General features: G+C 54.3%; 1 protein-coding gene across 8 annotated transcripts; it reads right to left on the reverse strand.

Moving 5' to 3' along the window:
* Positions 1–34: 34 nt before the first annotated feature.
* GMEB2 (glucocorticoid modulatory element binding protein 2) lies at positions 35–16,070 on the reverse strand. Of its 8 annotated transcripts, none has more exons than XM_038158792.1 (10): positions 15,877–16,070; positions 13,169–13,334; positions 8,394–8,488; positions 7,541–7,671; positions 6,043–6,146; positions 4,623–4,780; positions 3,348–3,419; positions 2,678–2,815; positions 2,025–2,147; positions 35–1,844 (listed from the first exon to the last, which is right to left on the reverse strand). In XM_038158792.1, exons 2-10 carry the CDS (start codon positions 13,297–13,299, stop codon positions 1,198–1,200), a joined length of 1,599 nt encoding a protein of 532 aa, XP_038014720.1. In that variant the 5' UTR covers positions 13,300–13,334; positions 15,877–16,070; the 3' UTR covers positions 35–1,197. The 8 variants fall into 8 exon arrangements, with proteins under 8 accessions (XP_038014720.1, XP_038014721.1, XP_038014714.1 ...); XM_038158793.1 differs by having other exon boundaries at positions 7,541–7,668; positions 15,877–16,069; XM_038158786.1 differs by having other exon boundaries at positions 8,394–8,491; positions 15,877–16,068.
* Positions 16,071–20,223: the final 4,153 nt, after the last annotated feature.

Genomic DNA, 20,223 nt, shown 5'->3' on the forward strand with positions numbered 1-20,223 from the left:
ACCTGGACAGAGAAAACACAATAAACCAGCGACATTCTTTCAAAAAAATATTTATTACTCAATAAAGTGACCTGTCGTTGCTGCTGTTGCCAGATCAAGTTTGGAGAAACTCCAACACTCCAAGCACCCGACTCCTTCCAGCCAGAGACAGCGTGAGACACACAGGCCCTGGCATGGGACCTGGTGAGTCGCAGCGAGTGGGGCGGCTGAAGGAGAACTGGGGGGTCGACCACCCCGTTACAGAACAGCTGCTTGAACCCAGCAGGGAGGGAATGGCAGTGTCCGGCTCCCGTGGGATGCTGGGGACTGGGGACAGCAGGGTCTGCCCTCGTGAGGAAGCGTGAGCTCCCCAGGCCGTGGGGCACAGCTCTGCACGCTCTGCAGCACGGCTCTGCCATGCAGAAGGAGCTTCCCAACCAGGGCTTTGCTTAAAAATCGCCTTGGCTTAAAAAAATCCCAATAATGGATTTTTTTTTTTTTTTTGAGAAAACTAGAAAAAGATCCCAAATCCTCAGAAATCACAGCTCTTCTCAGCCCTCTGGGCTCCTGTCTTGCTGCTTCTTCCCCAGTAGACCTGGGCAACCACCATGCCCACTGTCACAACAGCTCCCACTTGTTTCTGCCACCCAAACCAGTGTCACGCACAAAACCCAACCTCCCAGGGCCTGTGCCCATGCTGCCAGAGCCCTTCCTGGTGTCAATGATTGTACACATCCACAGTATTCCTGCTCTTGGTATCCCTCTCCACTCCTGCAGCCCCTAGAGATGGGGAGCAGCCAGCTCCCTGCACACCAGACCCTTTGGCAGCTTCCTTTTGCTACCACCTTCTCCCTGCTCCTGCCCACTCCTCCAATGGACACCACTCCAGCTGTGCCCGCCAACAAGGCTGGGCTGATGACCCAGAGCAGTAAAACTACTCCAAGAGAACAGGGGAGGAAAGCTTTGTAAAAAAATAAGCTCTTTTTTTCTTCCCTCCTCCAAACAAGGCAGAGCATTTCTGCCTTTCCCTTCTCCAGGCATCCTTCCTCCCCCCTCCTTCCCTCTGACCTGAACCTCCTTGCTCCCAACACGAGCCACTCTGAGTCTTGTTAGCCCGTGCCCCTCACGACACCGCTCCTCGTCCCACAGCGCAGCCAGAGAAGAGGCAGTTCCCCCCAGAGTGGCACGGCCAGCGTCCCTCCAGGCGAGTCCCCCCTCTCACTTCTGCTCCGCCTCATCGGCCACTGCGGTCACCTCGATGGCGGCGGCAGCGTGCTCGTCCCCGGCAGCCTCTGTGCCGCCGGACGGGACAGTCACAACCGTGCTCCCACCGGGAGCTATTTGTGTCACATTCTGGATGGTCGTGCCAAGTCCTGGAAGGGTCAGGAGCTGGAAGGGGCTCACCACCTTCACCACCGTGCTGCCATCCTGGACCGCAGCCGTGCTCAGCACCGTCAGGTTGGAAGCGTCCGGGTGGATCTCCACCGTGCCGGGGAAGGTGGAGCCGGCCGAGGCCAGCACCGTGTACCCCCCCAGCAGAGGGGAGGCGGGGGAGCTGGCAGCAGGGGGCTGGGCTGGGCTCTTCCCCAGCACCGAAGGAGGGAGGGCCGAGACCACTTTGCCAAGAGGGAGATTGGCAATCTGGGACACTGGCACGCCGGGGGTGACAGTGAGCTGCGCTGGCTGGGACAGGACTTGGGAGGTGATGGCAGCTGGTCCGGAGGTGGCCCTGGTCAGCCTGGGGCGTTTCAGAGGCGTGGGAACAGAGACGGGTGTGAGGGTCATCAGGACGTTGTTGAGATGCTGTGATTTGTGCTTCAGCTCCTTTGCTCGCTTGCGGTGCTCGTCACACTGCTGCTCCAGAGCTGGAGAGAGAAGAGGTTTGGCTCAGCCTGGATCCTGGACAAGCTTCCCAGAGCTCTGTGACAATGGCTGGTGTGGCTGGTTTAACACCACCAGCTTTAACACAACCCCCATTTTCTCAGCCCAGAAGAAAATGCATGGGCAGCAATGCCCGGTGCCACACTGCTGTGTCCAGGGCATACCTGCCAAATCCCGTGCGTACTGCTCCCTCGAGCGATCCATCTGGCACTTGTGGCTGGCCAGGACCTTCTTGACCAGATCCAGCATCCCAAAGTTCTGGACTACGTTGTTGAGTAAAACAGCATCTTAAAAACAAGACACAGGATCTTTGAGGAAGCAAAATTCCCTGCACAAACTATTTGTTACTTGGCAAAAGCCACACAACAAACGTGTCCAGCTGAGACAGCCAAAATCTGCGGGAGGGTAATGCAAGAGGCTGGGGAAGAGGAGAAGGCAGAAGCCATGAGAAAGGGCAAGAGGTCACTGGCCGTGTAAACAGTCCTCTCCTGCTTAGCAGGGGTGATAAGAAATCTGCTGGCACAGTAGCTGCTTGCTGCATCATTATTCCAATGGCCTAAATTCCACCTCAATTCCCAAGCCAAGCATTTGTCCAGACCCAGACCCAGACCCAGAAGAGAGGAAGCTCCAGGCACGGGGAATTGGAGAACTGAGATCATCTGAATTATCCCCAAGCGCAGCCTCACCAATCAGCCAGAAATGAGATTTTTTTATGATGAGCTGTGTCCCTATTGTGCCATCAAGATCCCCCTAAGGATAAAAAAAATCCACAAGCCCCTCTCCCAAGAGGACTGACCACCCATGTCCAGGACCTTACCCCCGAGCTGCAGCGGGGGATCCTGTGCTCGCTGCTGCAAACCCTTCATGGTCTCCACCAGCTCCTGGTGGAACTCATGGATCACTTCTTCCAGGAGACCACTGTCCTTCAGACCTTGCCAAAAAGCAAAGGTGTCATCTGGAGAAAGAGGAAGCAAGGGAGAACCTCAAAATCCTCAGCAGGGTTTAATGGTAATCTGATATGGGTTCCCTGTGGACACCCCTGCAGGGGCGCAGTCCTGCTGGGCTGGGAGAGGCCCCTCAGGTCCCAGGGCTGGGGTAAAGCCCACCCAGAGCAGGACACAAAGGAGGATATGCTCTCCCCACCCTGTCCCACACCAACAGGACACTTTGCTACAGCCAGTAGCACCAACCACGGAGAATGATTTCATGACCCCTCTGATAAGAATTTTTTTCCCCCCAGAGCTACATTTGGCCCTGGCTTTGATTTGTTGGTACTTGGAGACAATTTCATCGTGAGGCTGCGCAGCCAGCCCGCACACCGGAGGGATGTAACACAGTGCTGTCCACCAGCACAGAAGGAATAATCCCAGTGGAGGCTCGTGCAAGGCTGCTCTGAGAAGAGGGTCCTTCCTGCTCCTTACCCTGCTGCTTCCCTGTCTGCCCACATCTCCTCCACCCAGCGAGCCCTGCGGGATCCCAAGCCATACCTCCAATGCTGGTGCTCCAATCGCTGGCATCCTCGCATGTTTCTATGGTTATTGTAGCCGGGGATCCGTTCACTGCAACCAATAGCAAAAAAGAAGAGAAAAAAATTCCCAGGTCCTGATTTTTCCCTGTATTTTCACAGGCTGTTTCCAAAGGAAGCACTCCCTTGCTGCATTTCTGTACTTCTCCTTTATATTGCAGAGGATCACATCTGTTTGAATGCAGATCTCAATGCTGAACGGAGACACCCAAGTGGCTGCTGTGCCAGCTGTGCTCATTTTCCTACATTAGAGTGCAATCCCCAGGGATTGCTCCTGCAACCTTTGCAGCACAAGAACACATGCTTGAGAGCAGCATTTCCCTCCCGTTCCCCCCTGAAAACACACCAGCATTGCTCAGGGCAAAAGTCAAACAGATTGAGAGTGATTTTTTTTGGCAGCCCTTTTTACCCAGCCACCATCTGTCCGGAGGGTTTCTAAAGCCTCCAAGGGAAGAGCAGCCCCCCACTGCACGGGGATGCAGGGGGGATCCCTCCTTTCCTCCAGCTCTGCCAAATCTCAGCAGCTTTGTTACCATAGAGCTGGGGAACAGGCGTCATTCATGCCGTGTGCAGGAGCGGGATGGATGGAATCTGGCCAGAGCCCCACAGAGCTGTGCAGAGCCTTTGGAATGCTCAGCTGCAGCCATTAAATCCAGTCCCTCTCCTCCTTTACTCCACAGCTTTCAGGGCTCTGGTTATTTCAAGCACAGCCCAGCAGCTGGCAAACATCTCTCATTGGTGAGCTCATGTTTAACAGGGGTTCTTGGAGTTCTTGGGCTGGGCTGTGCATCAGCTTCCCCACCACAATACCAGGATGTGATGGATGGGTGCTCTGCAGAGCCAGCCAAGGGGCTTATCCTGTCCCAGAGGTACCACCAGGAGCTTGGGGTGTGGGGCACTTTCAGGGCTGTTCTTAATGCTCAGGGGCAAAAGGAGTTAAATACAGAATTATTTCAAAATTAGAACGCTTTCCAATGAAACAATCGCCTGTAATTATAGGTCAAATTCATAAAATCAGAGAACGGCTTGGGTTGGAAGGGACCTCAAAGCTCATCTCATTCCAACCCCCTGGCATGGGCAGGGACACCATCCACTAGACCAGATTGCTCCAAGTGCTGTCCAACCTGGCCTTGGACACTTCCAGGGATGGGGCAGCCACAGGGACCTTGGTCATGTGGCACTCGTGGGCTTTGATGTGTCAAAGGCCCTGCCGAGGGTGAGGAAGGGCTGCACGTACCATCAGCAGAGGCAGGGGTCAGAGGGATGTACTCTGTGGATGTCTGGCTGGTCAGGGACACCCTGGCTCCTGTCAGGTCAATTTTGGTGCTCCGGCAGGTGTTGGAACAGACCTTTGTGTGCTGATAAAAATCCAGCTCTCCTGAGTCCATAATCTTCCTGAAGACAGGGACCAAGCACAAGGACAGGCACATCAGCAACAGCTAAGAGCTCTGAGATCACTCCTGGCAGCCTTCACCCCAAACTTCTGAGTCCCAAAACACCAGGAGAGCAGGCAGAGCCAGCAGGAGCCCTTACTGGGACTGGCTAACTCAGTTCTTGAGGAAGGAAGAGGAAGAGAGACCCCCTATCTGGTACCACCAGAGCATCCCCTCTAAAGCTCCAGCTTCCAACCAAAGGATCAGCTGGAGTCTCAGTTCAGGGTGAGACCACAGGGAGCTTCTTTCTTGCCTTTTTGACTCTTTAGCTCAAAAGGAGACAGGACATAACCGTATCTAGAAACTAAAATCAGGTCTCTCATCACATTCAAAGGGAGTGCCAACACTGGAACATGGGATCTTCCAATCCAAGAACATTATCTCCAAAACATTCCCAGGCCTTCCTGGCCAACAACCACCTAAGCTTCCAGAGATGTGCTCCCATGGGCTGCTGGGTTTGCCTTCAGACACTTCCCTGAAATGTTTTTTCCCCCCTCTTAAAGCCCTGCCTTGACAAAGCCTAAACCTATTATGCAAAATTTATGTGGAGCAAAAGCTGCTTAAAAGGAATACAGGAGATGCCTGCATTGAAGTAGAATAATACAGGGAAAGGCAATGTCACCCTGTGAAAAGAGCACAAAACCACTGACAATTCCTGGGGAAAGAGGTGATTCTTTTTTATCCTGTCCAAAGGCAGAGAAAGACTTTAATTAAATCACAGTTTCAGGCTGGTGTTCAGGAGGACCATAGAGGAATTGAATTACTGTAGTTAATACTAGAGAAGAGAAATGTTTGCAATAAAGAAGCTTTTTTTTTTTTTGCCAAGGACTTATTTAGAAGTGATGTCAAGCAGGAGTGCTGCAACCAGAGCATTGGTGATGACCAGACTGATTTCATTTGGTGAGTCACACTGAGAATCCACAGACAGCATGGCTCAACCACCAACAGCCATTAAAATTTCCAGTGTCCCTACACCAGCTGGAAACTCGGTGTTGTTGAAGGCCTGAAAAAGCCAGAGAAATATTTCTTGCCCCAAATTATTCCCTAAGCACAAGGACAGAACAAAGCCCTTGGACTGACCACATCTGGGACCAGGCTGTCATTCAAACAAACGTTTATAGTGGTTCATTTGCTCCCTCAGCAGCAAAACTGCCATTCCAAAGGTTGTGTTCCAGCCCAGCACAACCCCCAGAAGTGTCCAGAGACACAAAGGAAGGCACTGACCGGAGCATGATCCCGTTCATCCGGATCGCCCGCTTCCAATCCTTCAAGGTCGACTTGCCTGCCAGGTGGACAAACTCCTTGGGGCTGATTAGGTGATCATGAAACTGCAAAAGGCAGGGGTGCCAACATCAGTGCCACGAGCCATAAACAAGCCAAGGCTGCCCTGTGAGCAGGGTTCAGCTGCAGCCTGGTGACACTTCCCAGTGCCCGGCAGTGGCTGCAGCCTCCACGTGCCGCTGAGCGCCCCCAAAACAGATGGCTGCCAGGCACTCCCCACCCCAGAGAACACTGCCCAAGTTAGAAAGATTAAAGCCAAGCACTGCTGTCACTAATGGTTAGTTAACAGCTGCTTCAAGCCAAGGCTTCAGGGGTGTGTGAGTTTGCCCAGCTCAGGCAGGACAGCTGGCAAAACACCCATGGCTTGTGCAAAGTATCATTAACAGCAGGGAGCTGCTCACGCTCCCACCAACAATGGACCCAGTGAAAGCTGGGCTGCACTCTAACATTTGGGTCCAGAGGCACGTTATACCCCATAGGGGAGAGAGAAGAAGCCCAATTGGTCTTTGACCTCCTGCTCCCAAGCCCAACCATTGGTATCAGGGAACCTCTGGCCTCTCTGGCCGTGCACGCCCACTGCTACTGCAAACCAGCTTCAGGGAGCTGGCACACACCGTGCCAACTCTTCCCTCTATTTTATTGCCCTACACACCCAACCGTGCCTGAACCCAACAGCAACCTGCAGGATCACAGAATTATAGAACCACTAAGGGAGGAGAAGTCCTGCAAGATCCTCGAGTCCAACCATGACCCAGGCAGTCCTCTCAAGAGCTGCAGTACAGCCCATCTCAAAGGATTTCCCAAAGCCAGGCCTCCTCTTTTCCATGGCCATGCTGACCAACAGAGAGCAACTCACTGTTACTGCCTGAGAAACTGCATCTCTGAACAAGGACAAGGGCTCCAGGGCAGAGAGGATAGATTTTAGGAGCCAGCAGCAGCTAACCTCTGCCTCATGGATAGAGGAGACCACCTCTGCTGGGAAGGGCAAGGACTGTCCTTTTGGAGCCCAAGGAGACTCTCCCTCAGCAGGGTATTGTTTGGGCTGTGTACAAATGCCAGCAATGACTCACTCGTGGCATGTTCCTGAATTCATGTAAATTTTAACCATGAGTTACCCGGGACACAGCAGCAACTCTTCAGTAGGTCCTCAGTCAATACACTCCTCAAACTTTGCAACTGAGCAGACACTGCAAGTGCCCAAATTTCTCAAATTTTCAATAACACATTAAACTGAGGCACCATCTCTCCCACCAGAACTACACAATTTAGTCAGGACAAATATCAGGTACCCTGCACCAGGAAAATGCCATCCTTCCCTACCATGACATGGTTCTGATGCAAAGCAGCTGATCAAAGCTTATCACAACCAGGACAAGCCAGGTCACCTCACAATGTGGGCAAGGGGAAAGCACAAGTCCAGTGCTGGGCTCTCTGTTCTCACCTGCACACACTTCACATTGATTCCAGGGCACACAAACTTCCTCCAGATGAGGTTGGCTTTGCTGTCCCCGCAGGTGATGGGGTAGACAATCTCTGCCTCCAAACTGTCCTCATCTTCAGCCATCTTCACTTCTCACAGGGATCAGAGGAAGGGACAGATCAAAGAGAAACATGAGCCACAGCTCCTGATTCACGTGCCTGAGCCACACATGCAATGATAGTTTTGAAACTCAGAAATAAAATAAAAAACAAACAAGCAGATGATGCATGGTGGGGTGTGCTGGGGTTTGTGGCCACCACTCACTTGCACTTTGCTATGAAAGTATCCAAATTTCTCAGGCAAAACAGCCCAGTAAGATTTATGCCAATCCAGCTGCAGCTGAGCACAGGGAATATGAGAAGTCATCCATTCTTGATAAAAGAGAATGATGTTATCTGGGTGGAGTCACCCTTTGTTTTAAAGTAAAACTGGTTTCAAGTCAACGCCAGCCCAGCTGATCAGTCTTTTCTCCCTAAACTCACTTTTACTTGCAACCAAAGCCAGCAAGTTGCTGCAAAACTGACATCCCGTGGCAAGCTGGAATGGCAGGCGCCAGGGATGGCTGGACACGGGGACTCATCCCGGACCAGGAGAGGGCAGCAGCAGCCCAGGCAGCCACTGCCAGCTCCCTGCTGGTCACCGAGCCCCCCTGGATGCTGGGACAGCATCCCCAAGGCCCACAGGAGAACACCCCCGGAGCCCCAGCAGCTCTGCACAACAGTGCAGGGAGTGTCCCATCTGACACCAGCGCAGGGCTGTGGCACACCAGGGGGGTGCAGGTGGCACCAGGGGGCTATGGAAAGAGCTGACCTACCTAGAACCGCTTCCTTCAGGTCTGTGGAGGCTGTGAAGGCAGCAGCAGCTGCAGCAGCTGCATTTTCAGTCTCCAGAGTGTCTTCGTTGATGTCACTGCTGGGAAGAGAGGCAGAGGCATTCTTAAGCCATGTGGCTGTGCCACCCCCACACCCGATGCCCTGTGGAGACTTTGCCTCAGAAGTCCCTCGGATCACATTTTCCCACAAGAGCTAAGAGTCGGCTCTGGGTTTGGGAGGCTCAGCTCCAATTTTCATGTGGAGATGAAGAACCCCACAGCAGGCAAGCCCCTGTCAGCAGCCTGGCCAGCTCTCTCCTGCCTCCCCTTTAATCCTGGCCCTGTGGATCTGCCTCCAGCCCAGCCCGTGCTGGAGAGCTGGCATGGAGAGATGCTGTCAGCACAGCCCCTTGCTCAGAAGTCACTGCCAGCCTTTGGAAGCTTTGCCCGAGATTTCCCCAGGAAAAACATGTGTGAAACATGCTGCTGCTGTCTGGGCAATGGACTGGCTGAATCCCCTGGTATGCAGGATGCTCCAGGGAGCAGGACCTCAAGGAGCCACAGAGACACTATAAAGGAGTTGGACAAACCCCAAGAGCAGATTTGTGAGCAGAGATAACATGAGTTACAGACACTTGCAATACAATCTCTGAGTCTCTTAAAACTTGATATATCCATGACATTCATTAATAGCTGGCTATCCAGCTGCTTCCATTGTCCCCAAGCTGAGATCTGCATCTTCTCTGGGTACTTTGCCCTTGGGGTCACACAGTGGGTCCTGCACAGCACCCTCTCCCTCACTGTTCTCCCATCCCAGGTACAGGAACAGAGCCCTGAGCCCCTCCAAGGAGCTTCCCACACTCAGAGGGCACAGGCACTTCTGGCTGGCATGTGGGACATGCTCCTCACCCCCTCAGCTTTGGAGGTGAGGTCCCAAAGGGAGGGAGCCCACTCTGGTGCCCTTATGGATCCACCTGTACATCACAGCCAGTGCTCAGCAGGGACCATTCCTAATGGGTTCTCATACAAACACAGAATGGTTTGGGCTGAAAGGGCCCTCAAAACTCATCTTGCTCCAAGCCCCACCCACAGGCAGGGACACCTTCCAATATCCCAGGTTGCTCCAAGCCCTGTCCAACCTGGCCTTGAACAATTCCAGGGATGGAGCAGCCACAGCTTCTCTGGACAGCCTGTGCCAGGGCCTCACCACCCTCACAGGGAACAATTTCTTCCTAATACCTAAACCAAGTCTACCCTCCTTTTAAGATGCATGTTTGGTGTTACTGAAGCTGCAGTAAGCTTGACCTACAGGGACAGGGGGAGAAACACAATTAGCTTTTCACATACTTTGCCATATAAACTCCCTAGGAAGACCCCACAGAGAAAATAAACCTGAAACCTCCCTCAGTTTGGTTCCATGGATGTATTAAAAGACAGTCCTAGTAACTCTCTGGCAACCACATTTCTCACCCGCCATGCCACGGGGACAAGGAAATTCAAGAGCAACTGGTTTTTCCATTCTGGGCTCCTAACACACAGCTCCAGGGTGGAACTGCAGCTTCAAAGCATCCCTCCCCTCAGCAGCTGCAGGGCAGGTACCTGTGGGGAGCAGCACAGAGATAAGGAATGCTGTGGGTGGCAGCTCAGCCTCACCAGGTGAGTGGCTCTCAGATGCTGCTCCAGAGAGGGCAGCCAGCTCCTGCCATGACAGAAAGAAGATGGACACGACTCTGCCTCTGCAGCTCACCAGCCCAGAGCCCTGGCAGAGCACGGGGAGGGTAATGTGAAAGGACTCAAAAAGGTAAATTCTGAGCTCAGGCATTTGCACGCAGGTGATTATTACACAAGTGGCAGTCTGACAGAAGAATTCTAACCTGGGGTTTTTCATCAGCTTGCTGCTGGGTTCTTGCATTTCTGCAGGTGAAAGGCCAGCAGTGGCACTTTAGCAGGGTGCCAGAGGAAGCAACCCCTTCTGGCATGCAAAGCCCAGCACCCCACAGCCCTGACCTGCCTCCAGATAAAAAACCTCCACCAACTTACCCAGAAGAAACCCTCCAGCAAAGTCAGCACCTTTCAGAGCTTCCTCCTGGACTCCACCGCATTTGCACCGCTCCGAAAAATGACCAAAAGGTGCAACTGGATGGGGAGGAATAACCCAGCCCACGCCTTTCACCTCCAGAGGAAAACAAACAAACCAACTCCCAGCTTGTATGAAAAATTCAGGCAACCGAAGTCTGTGTCTGCCATGAACACATGGGGGAGAGAAAACCACAAAAAAAGGCGAGTGTCTCCATGCTGTTTCTCCCATCCCATCCCAGGGAAACAGACTGAGGCAGAGGCAAGGGAAAACACAAACACCTTCCAAGCCCCAGCAGTGCAGCCCCCCAGCTGGCTCTGCCTTTGCCAGTTGCCATGACGAAGGCAGGGGAGGATGGTTCTCATCTTCCTCCCCAGGAGGATCCATAAACCAGATGGGAGGAAGAGAAGAAAGCATGTGCAGATAACTCAGTGGGCTGGCGCCTCCTTTCCTTTCTGCTCCTGCCTTGCTTGGAAACTTGAGAGAGAAAAGTCTTCCCCAGAATCCTGTGCTGATCAGAAATACATGCACCTCATCAGAGCATCAAGCACAGATCCCCTCCTCTCACAGACCAAAGAGAAAAGCTTTTGCTCATTATTATTTTCCCATCTCCCTCAGCCTTTTCCTTAAGAACACATGAACTAATTAAGCTCTTAACAATTGGTTGTACAGAGGGTATTTTTAATAGCAAACCCATACCCAGATGAGCACCAGAAAAAGGCACCAACCCCCAAGCTGAGTTTGGTTTAAGTGTCACACCAGGCAAACAGAAAGCTCCCCATGTGAGCAGTGACTGAGCCAACAGCAAGGGATCCCAGCCCGTGCCTGCAGCTGCTCTCCTGACACCAGCTGGGACTGCAGAGGGAAATCAGAGGCAAAGGGAGGAGGAGCCAGCACCACTGTGGCATTGCCCCAGGAGGAGCAGAGCCTGGTGGGGGCAACTGTCCAAGGCCACAGAGAGACCATGGGTGGCTCGTGCTGCCACCCACCACCACCCCACTGCCCTGCTCAGTGAGGACAGTCAGGCAGGTTTTACTCTGTGACACCAAAATTCACATCCTTTCCATTAACCCGCTACCATCCCCAAGAATGGGGGAGCAAAGGGCCTGTGCAGGGGCTCTTCTCCAGAGGGAGGCATGGAAAATCCTCAGGGAATCTCTTCATACATGCCAAGACATCTCTGCTCACAGCTGTGACTAAATGAAAGCATTCCTCTCTGTGCTGTGTGGAGCTGTCCTGCTCCTGACCATCCAGGGGACACTGGGAGGGTGAGAAAAGGTTTCCAAAGAAAAACAGGAAGGGAACTAAGAGTGAAAGGAAATCAACTGATTGAGCCAGCCTCTGCCATGATCCATTTTCCCAACAACACAATGCTGCACACGGGTCTGTAGAGGCTCAGAGCCACATGACAACCAGGAACCATTCTGCATCCAAGAGCAGCCACATCCCAAGAGTCACATCTGGCTGCTTCTCCACTGAGGGAGCCAAGGGAGTCTCCATGGGACAGAAAACAAGAGGAGTAAAGCCCTTCTTCCCCACCATCACCATTCTTCTGGAAATTGAAGAGGTTTTGGAAACACCCACAGATCCAGGGTGTGGAGGAGGAGCAGGGCAGATCCTGCCCATCCTAGCACCAACAGCTCTTGCCTCTGCCTGTCCCTGCCCACTCTTTACCAAAATTACATCTATTAATGGGCTTTATCTCAGTTGAAGCAGCACAAGGGGAACGACCCCCAGCACAAGGGGAAGCTGTCACCTTCTGCCCTGCCCAATGCCCCAGGACACTGACACAAAGAGACGTTTGAGAAAAGCAGACAAACACCTTGTGGAGAGCAATAAACAGCCATTCAACACCCACTTATTTCAGACAAGCCTGGATGCAGCTCCAGGTGTGAACTTGGACTTTCTGCCCACGAAAGAACAAAACACACAAACGGCTCTGGGCTCTGTCCCACCCAAAAAGCCACAGAGAAATAAAGCAGCATCCACTGCTATGTGGGCCTTCAAGGTACCAGCCAGGCTCTTTGGCCATGGCCAACCTGCCACTGAACAGACCAGACCTGAACAAACAGCAGCCCTGAATATAAAATGCCAACAAAAAGGCACTAATTGGACAAAACAGCAGCACTTTAACAATCAGACCTTCACTGGTTTTTTTTGAGCAGTGCCTCTCCATTCAGAGCAACACTGTTTCAAGGACACCTCTGTCACTCCTATTGCTGGCAGTGGAGGTTCCTGCAGGGCTTGGACAAAAACCAGCTGACCCCAAACCTCCTCAGCCTAGAAGGAAGGGGAGCTCAGCTGCACCACCCTCAACCTGGTGAGGACAACTTGTCTCTGGGAGTTCAGAGCTCAGCATAGCCATCATTAAATAAATAGCAGAAAAACACTGATTTAGCTACTAGTGTCCTGTTCCAACTGGATTTGTGTCCACTCCAACATCCAAATGCACTCAGAAACAGGAATTTGGGGTCAGTCTTATTTCCCCTCTCAAAGAGAGAAAGATTGGAGCCTGTTCTGCACAGAGCTGCAGAGCCCTGGTGTGGGAAGCCCTAGCAAGGAACTGGACACTCCATGGCCACCACTGAGGTGCCCGCAGTGAGCAGGGATGCAGGAGGAAGCCGCGGGGGATAAATCCCAACTTACAACCATGCACGGGAGGGTTTCCAGCACATCCCCTCAGCGTGCACCCATCTCTTACCCGTGCTGGGACAGGTTGGTGGTGACCAGCACTGTCTTCACCTCCTCCATGCCAGTGCCGTCCACGGCGCCGTCCGGCGTGGTCACCACCACCACCTCCTCCATGTGGACGCTGACGTCCGGCGTCGCCATCGCGGCCGGAGCGGGACAGCCACCAGCTCAGTCACCTGTGGAGAAATGGGGGAATGCCAGAGTCAAAAGGTGAACTCGGTCATGGAAGGATCCTGGGTGTGGTGGGAGCAAGGAGAGAAGGGACTGCAGGGACCCAGGCTCCTGAGGAGAAGGGGATGAGCAAATCCCCAAGTGCTCCATGCTCCATAGCAGGAGGAAGGATGAGGGGAAGCTCAACCCAACACAGGCTCTGCAGGCTGGGTGACAATGATGGGCTGGGGTGCAGGAGCTGAAGGGCAGAGTGTGAAAGAGGTCCAAAAAAAAATGTTCCTGGCATCCACCATAAACTCTGTAAGATACTCAGTTAGAAGGTACGTTTCCAAATGTATTTCAAACTATCTCACGATTTCACACTGTTGGAGGAGCTTGTCACTGTCTCCTCCACAGTAAAACAGGGATTCTTGCCTCCTCCAAAGTCACACACACAAAAAAAATCAAATTAAAAAAGCATGTCAAGCCTGCAGAAACAGTGACATCTGGAAACTATTTCAAAGTGTGCATTTCTAATAAATCAGCAATAGCTGTAAGACAGCACTCCCTCTCCAGTTTTCTTGGAGCCCCTTTAGGAACTGAAAAGGACTCTCAGGTCTCCTCAGAGCCTTCTTTTCTCCACCTCTCTCAGCCTGTCTCTAGAGCAGAAGTGCTCCAGCCCTCAGAACATCTCCATGACCTCCTCTGGACTTGCTCCAGCAGCTCCACATGCCTCTGACGCTGGGAGCCCCAGAGCTGGATGCAACACTGCAGGCGGGGTCTCACCTGAGGAGAGCAGAGGGTGAGAATCCCCTCCCTTGCCCTGCTGCCCACAATGCTGGGGCTCAGCCTGTGTCCAGGTAAGGAGAAGTTGGTGCCTACAAAGCATCTCCTGCAGCACCTACAGCACTGGTGCAGCCCACACAGAGACAGGTAAGGGAACACCTCATCCAGGTCTGGCTGTCCCAGGCTCAGACCCCCATGGAGAACTCCAAACAGTGGCACAGAGCACAGCAGAGATGCCACCTGGCTCCCACCACTTACCCAGGCCATGGCTGGAGCAGAGCACTGATCCAGCACGTCCAGTGTGACTTCACAACCAAGTTCATGTCCTGCAGAAACACCTGCCTGACCCACAGGGACACCACAAGGTGCTCCTTATCTCCACAGAGCCCACAGAGTCTATCCAAGGTGCAATGGCCCCTCTGTGCCAGCCCAGCAAAAAGCCACCAGCAGAAGCACTTCAGTTTTCACAGCAGCACGGATGCTCACATGCCTCCAGCTCAGCCACTCCAAGTTTTGCTGTCACTCTATCCCTACCCTTGTCCTTCATCTTGGGGTAAGACCCCTCCCACTTAGTGAATAGCATCACTCACAACACCCCTGAGCTTCAGGATGCCCCAGACATCCTGCCCAGCATCACGGGACTGAACTCCACGTGTGTTGCTCAGATGCCTCTGGGCAGGAACCAGCAATAAATGGAGAAAAAGCGGGCTGAAAACATAAGTAATCGAAAAAGTGGCTAAAAACACACCAGCAGTGGGGCTGTGGATGGGGACAAGGGGCACCCCAGCTCTACCAGGACTCAGGGTGTCCATGCATGTCCCTCCTGGTGCACCTTGCAGGGTGCTGAGAGTGTGTCAAGGGCTGTGGGAAAGATTTGGGGTGAAGTGAGGAAGAAAACATAAAAGGAAAAAAAGCATAGCACAGCTGGGAGAGGAGACAGATTTTTGGGGTGCAGCATCAGGAGGGCAGAGAGACCAGATTACACTGCGGGCAGCCAGCAAGGCTGTGCACAGAGAGGGGGATGCAGCGTGGATGCAGAGAGGTACTGAGACAGGGGATGGATGCGTGGGGAGGTGGCTTCAGGGGGGTTAAACAGAGCTGCACAGGGTGTTGGGGGACCATGGGGTGCAAGAGGGTGCCCAGGGCTACACGGAGAGAGGAGATGGAGAGCAGCACAGGCAGCACGGGCGGGGGGCTGCAGCTGCACGGGAGTGGGGGGACACATGCTGGGGGTGCACGGCTGGGGGGCAGCCCGGAAGAGAGCGGCAGGGAAGCTGCAAGACGATGGCGAGCGGCCTCAAGGAGGGGGAAGAAGACAGAGAGCAGCATAGGGGGACACGGAGAGGGGGTGCCGGGGGGGCTGCAGGGCTGGGGGAGGGGGGGGGGCGGCTTGCAGAGTGGGGTGCACGGGGGCGGAGGGCGCTGCACGTGGAGGGAGGGTCTCCCGGGGGTGCCCCGGTGCCGAGGCGGGCAGGGGGTGCCCCGGCTGTCGCCGCGGTGTCCCCCCCACTCCCCCATCCCCCCGGTCCCCGTTGCGGGGCGGCGGGCGCGGGAGGGGGGGGTTGCGGGGGGGTGAGAGGGGCGCGTGGGCGCGCTCCCGCTGGCAGGGAGGAGGAGGAGGAGGAGGAGGAGGAAGAGGAGGAGGAGGAGGCGGGGGGGCCGCGGGGCGGGCGGGCGGCCGGGCGCTGCCGCCGCCGCCGTAACGTCCTGACGCTCCGCAGGGACCCGGGCGGCGCGTGCGGCGGAGGCCCCGCGGCGGGCGAGGCCGCGCCCGGCGCTTACCTCGGGCCGGCGTGCCGCGGGCCCCGCTCGGGCTGCGGCGGCGGGCGCTGGGGCCGGGCGGCGGTGGGCGCGGGCAGGGCGGCAGCGGGGCCGGGGGGAGCGGGGCTCCGCCGCGCGGCTCTCGGGCCCCGCGCAGGCGCACGGCCCGCACCGGCCACCGAGACTTATTTGGCGCGGGCGCCGCGGCCCGCGCTCCCCGTGAAACAGGGACCGGGCGGGCGCTCTGCGCCTGCGCCGCCGCCGGGCGGGGGTGGGAGGGGGCGCGGCGCGCGCCGCCGGGGGGTCCCCGCGCGCGGGGTCCTGAGGGAGAATCCCCCGGTGTCCCCCCCGTGTCCCCCCCGTGTCCCCTGTGCACTCTGTACCCCCCCGTGTCTCCGTTCTGTCCCCGACCGGTGCCCTTCGTGTCCTCCTCCTGGTTCCTGCTACACCCTCTGTCCCCTGTGTGTGTCCCCTGTGCCCCGCACGCCCCCCATGTCTCCTGTCTGCCCCCGTACTGTGTGCCCTGCGTGTCCCCCTCCAGGGTTCTGCATGTCCCCCGTGTCCCCTGCGTGTCCCCCTCCAGGGTTCTGCATGTCCCCCGTGTCCCCTGTGTGTCCCCCTCCAGGGTTCTGCATGTCCCCCGTGTCCCCTGTGTGTCCCCCTCCAGGGTTCTGCATGTCCCGCGTGTCCCCCTCCGGGGCTCTGCATGCCCCCCGTGTCCCCTGCGTGTCCCCCTGGGCTGTGTGCCCCATGCATGTCTCCCGACCATTCCTCCTCTGTGCCCCCATGTCCACTACATGTCCGCATCTGGGGTCCTGCATGACACTTTTTCTCCTGCATGTCCCTTCCCCTGTCCCATGCATGCCCACATGTCCCTTGCATGTCCTTTTTCCAGGTCCTGCGTGCCCCCTGTGTCCTTTCTGTGTGTCCCCTGTGCCCTGCATGTTATGCATGCATGATACACATGACTGTGTATCCCTCCTCAGTCCTCTGTGCCCCCCGTGTTCTCTGTGTATCCTTTTCACTGGCTCTGCATCCCCCCCATGTCCCCTGCATGTTCCCCCTGGGCTGTGTGTGTCCCCTGTGTGTGTCCCCCAAGCCCTGTGTCCTTCTGTGGCTCCCCAGGGTTTCGTGAAAGCCCTCAGCTGTTCATGGCTGAACACTTCCTTGAACACTTCTAGTGATGGGACAGCCACAGCTTCTCTGGGCACCCTGTCCAGGGCCTCACCATCCTCACAGGGAAGAATTTCTTCCCAGTATCCCATCTAAGCCTGCCCTCAGGCAGTGTAAAGCCATTGCCCCTCGCTCTGTCACTCCAGGCCCTTGTCCAAAGTCTCTCTCCATCTCTCTTGGAGCCCCTTTAGGCACTGGAAGGGGCTTTAGGGTCTCCCCAGGGCCAGCATTTAAACATTTCCAGCATTTTAAAGGTGCCCTTGAGCAGTTTGTTTCAGGGGCTGTTTTCCTCCTTGAGCCATCCCAAGGTGCTGTGGTCCTTACCAGCACTAACTCTCGAGCTGTGGCTCTGCTCTCCGTGTTTCCCCAGCCGCCACAAGCTGTCACAAGTTTTGGTTAATTTCTGCCATTTCTGTGCCTGTGAGGCCCAGGGTTTAGGAGGCACTCAAGCATTTCTCAAGGAGGGCTTTTAGCATGATTTTACCACATTGCACTTCTTCTGTGAGTAGGTGGTTAACAAGTTCTGGGAACGGATGAGCGAGGCCAGAGGCCCCAAAAGTCATGAATCCCTTTTGGAAGCAGCACTTGCTGTGTTTCCATTCTGTCAGCTTTTCACAGTCACTGGGTGGGTGGCTTTTCCTGACAGGTGTTCAGGTGGCGTTTGGTCTGTTTAGTATTTTTTACACAAATTTCTAATGATCCTGTCTGATGTATTTGTGGTGGTTTATTTAATGCTTTTTTTTTTTCCCCTCAAGGCTCTTCCTCTTTTTTTTTTTTTTTTTTTTTTTTTTTTTTTTTTTTTTTTTTTTTTTGTGTCTCTGTGCAAACCAACCCTGCCTGATAACCAGCTGCCACCTCTATTTCCCTCATGTTCCCCCTCACCAGTCTACCCCAGCTAATACCATTAAAGTGATATTCCACAAGGAATTGTATTTCTTTTCCTCCCCGGAGATAACCAGTGGTAACCAGCAAGGTTAAAGCCCCCACTGGAAATGCTGACTCCCTTTTCCATGGAAGCACGTCTGTCTCTCTACTAGTGCCACTGCTGCATCCTCGGGACCCCAGTGGGGAGGGACAGGACAGATAAAAGGTCCCTTTTTCCACTAAAACAATCTCCCTGCAGTGCCCAAGAACAGTGGCCTTATCAAGGTGGTAAGAAGGCAGCAAACCCCCAGTAATGCTGCCCTGCTCCAGTTTTCCCTCTTGGAAAGCAAAACCTGGCTTTTGCTGTCACATCCCAGGACACAGGAGGATCCCTGTGCTCCTCCTCACACAGGGAGTGGGATGATTTCACCTCCTGGCACCCAGCCTGCTCCCTGCTCTGCGCCTTTATCAGTGGGGAGACTCGCTCCAGCCATGGTGCCAGTGAGGCTGCCCCAACAGGGTGAGCTGTTATCTTTCAAACCAAATCATTCTGCAAAATTTCTGGGTTTTGCCTGCCTAGGTGAGCTTTTGCACTCACCCTGGCAGAGTCTCTGATCCCTTCCCTTACTCAGGCACAGCTCAAGCACTTTGTAGGGATCCCTTCAAGGGTTATGTAGGTATTTTGCTTTCTTGACTTGGTTTTGTTTTTTTCCATTAGGAACTCTTGACATGGCATGGAGTGACAAGTCAAGGGGCACTGACAGGGGGCAGGGTGAGACTGGATATTTGCAATAAATTCTTCCCTGTGAGGGTGGGGAGGCCCTGGCACAGGGTGCCCAGAGGAGCTGTGGCTGCCCCATCCCTGGAGGTGCTCAAGGCTGGACAGGACTTGGAGCAGCCTGGGATAGTGGAAGGTGTCCCTGCCCATGACAGGGGGTTGGAACCAAACCATTCCTTGATTCTGGGATTTTGTGGGTGCTAGAGTGTGGTTCAAGCCTTCAGTATTGTGTCTTCAGCACTCAGCCCCGCAGGGCTGCACGGTGGGCGGGGCTGGAAGGTGGTGGGAGCCTCTCCACAATTCCTTCCTCTCCTCCTGCCCCATTCTGCCCCAGCAGATCCCATGTCTCTGTGGTTTTCTCCTTCAGATCGTGAAAGGATGAAGGATGTGTCTTGAATTAACTGGTTAGGAGGTGACTGTGCTTGGTCTCATCAATACATCTCGAATTGTCTGGCACCAAGGACCGTGCCTGTTTTCCTAAGACAAGTGCAGGGGTTTACTTTGCTACATCCATGTTTTAGAAGAGCCTGGGTTAGTGGACTGTATCAAATCTTGGAGGAAAAGGGAGCACTGCTGCGTTTGCAGTCAGGTTGTTTTCTCCAGAATCAGGAAGGTCAAGCTGCAAAAATAGAATTCCTGTTTGTGCGGGCAGCAGCATCCTGAGGACACGTGGGAAAAGCATCAGGCATGGGCTGCTTGCCACTGCCACCACTGTGATGGCCCCAGCACTGTCCTGGCACTGTCCTCCTGGCACTCTCCTCCCTGCCCTTACAGAACACTGCCCTAGGAATTAAAATTAAAATCCCCCCTGCCTTCCCCTCAGTTTGTCTCCTTGTGTGCTGAGTGCTGCTGAGCTCTGTGGAAGGTCTCCCACACTGGTAATTTTGATGGGATCACAAGATGTGGGACAGCCCAGGAGGATGCTGCCGTTTCAATCTCCCCTCAAGGACAGGGAGGACAGTGGCCAGTGACACTGGGCACCACTTGTGGTGGCAAAAGCCCTCCCCAAAAGGCAAGTGGGGGAACCTTTCCCCAGCAGCAAGGAAAGCAGCCAGGCACCCTCTCCCACATGTCCTTGTGGATTACAAACTTCCCCGTTTTCAGTTGCAGCTTTTGGACATTTTTGTGTGCCTGACTCCAGGGATGGGATCCGGAGCGTTGGCCATGCAGGGTCTCATGGGTTGGGGTCCATCTCAATGAAGACTGCAACCCTGCTCCCTCCCACTCTGTCTATCTCAGGCTGGATCCTTTCTCAGGAAAAGCTCATGAAGGAAGCATTGGAGCTTGTAATAAAGAAGCTCATGTGGTTTCTAGAACTGCTCTTGTATTATTTGTAAAGGTTTTGTATCTTTTTCGATCTTCCTGTGTAAAGACTTTGCACACCCTCACTCCCAGCCACAGGGGGTGGCAGCAGGACCCTCATTAAAGCATTTATTACATTGTCCCTCTCAGAATGGTGATGAACTGTCAATTTCTGTCTCTTTTATGCTGTGTGAAAGCAGACACCCAGCGTTCAGAGGATTAGGTTCTATTTTGTTAAATCTTTAGGTCAA

This window comes from Motacilla alba, chromosome 20, assembly GCF_015832195.1.
Source record: "Motacilla alba alba isolate MOTALB_02 chromosome 20, Motacilla_alba_V1.0_pri, whole genome shotgun sequence".
NCBI lineage: Eukaryota > Metazoa > Chordata > Aves > Passeriformes > Motacillidae > Motacilla > Motacilla alba.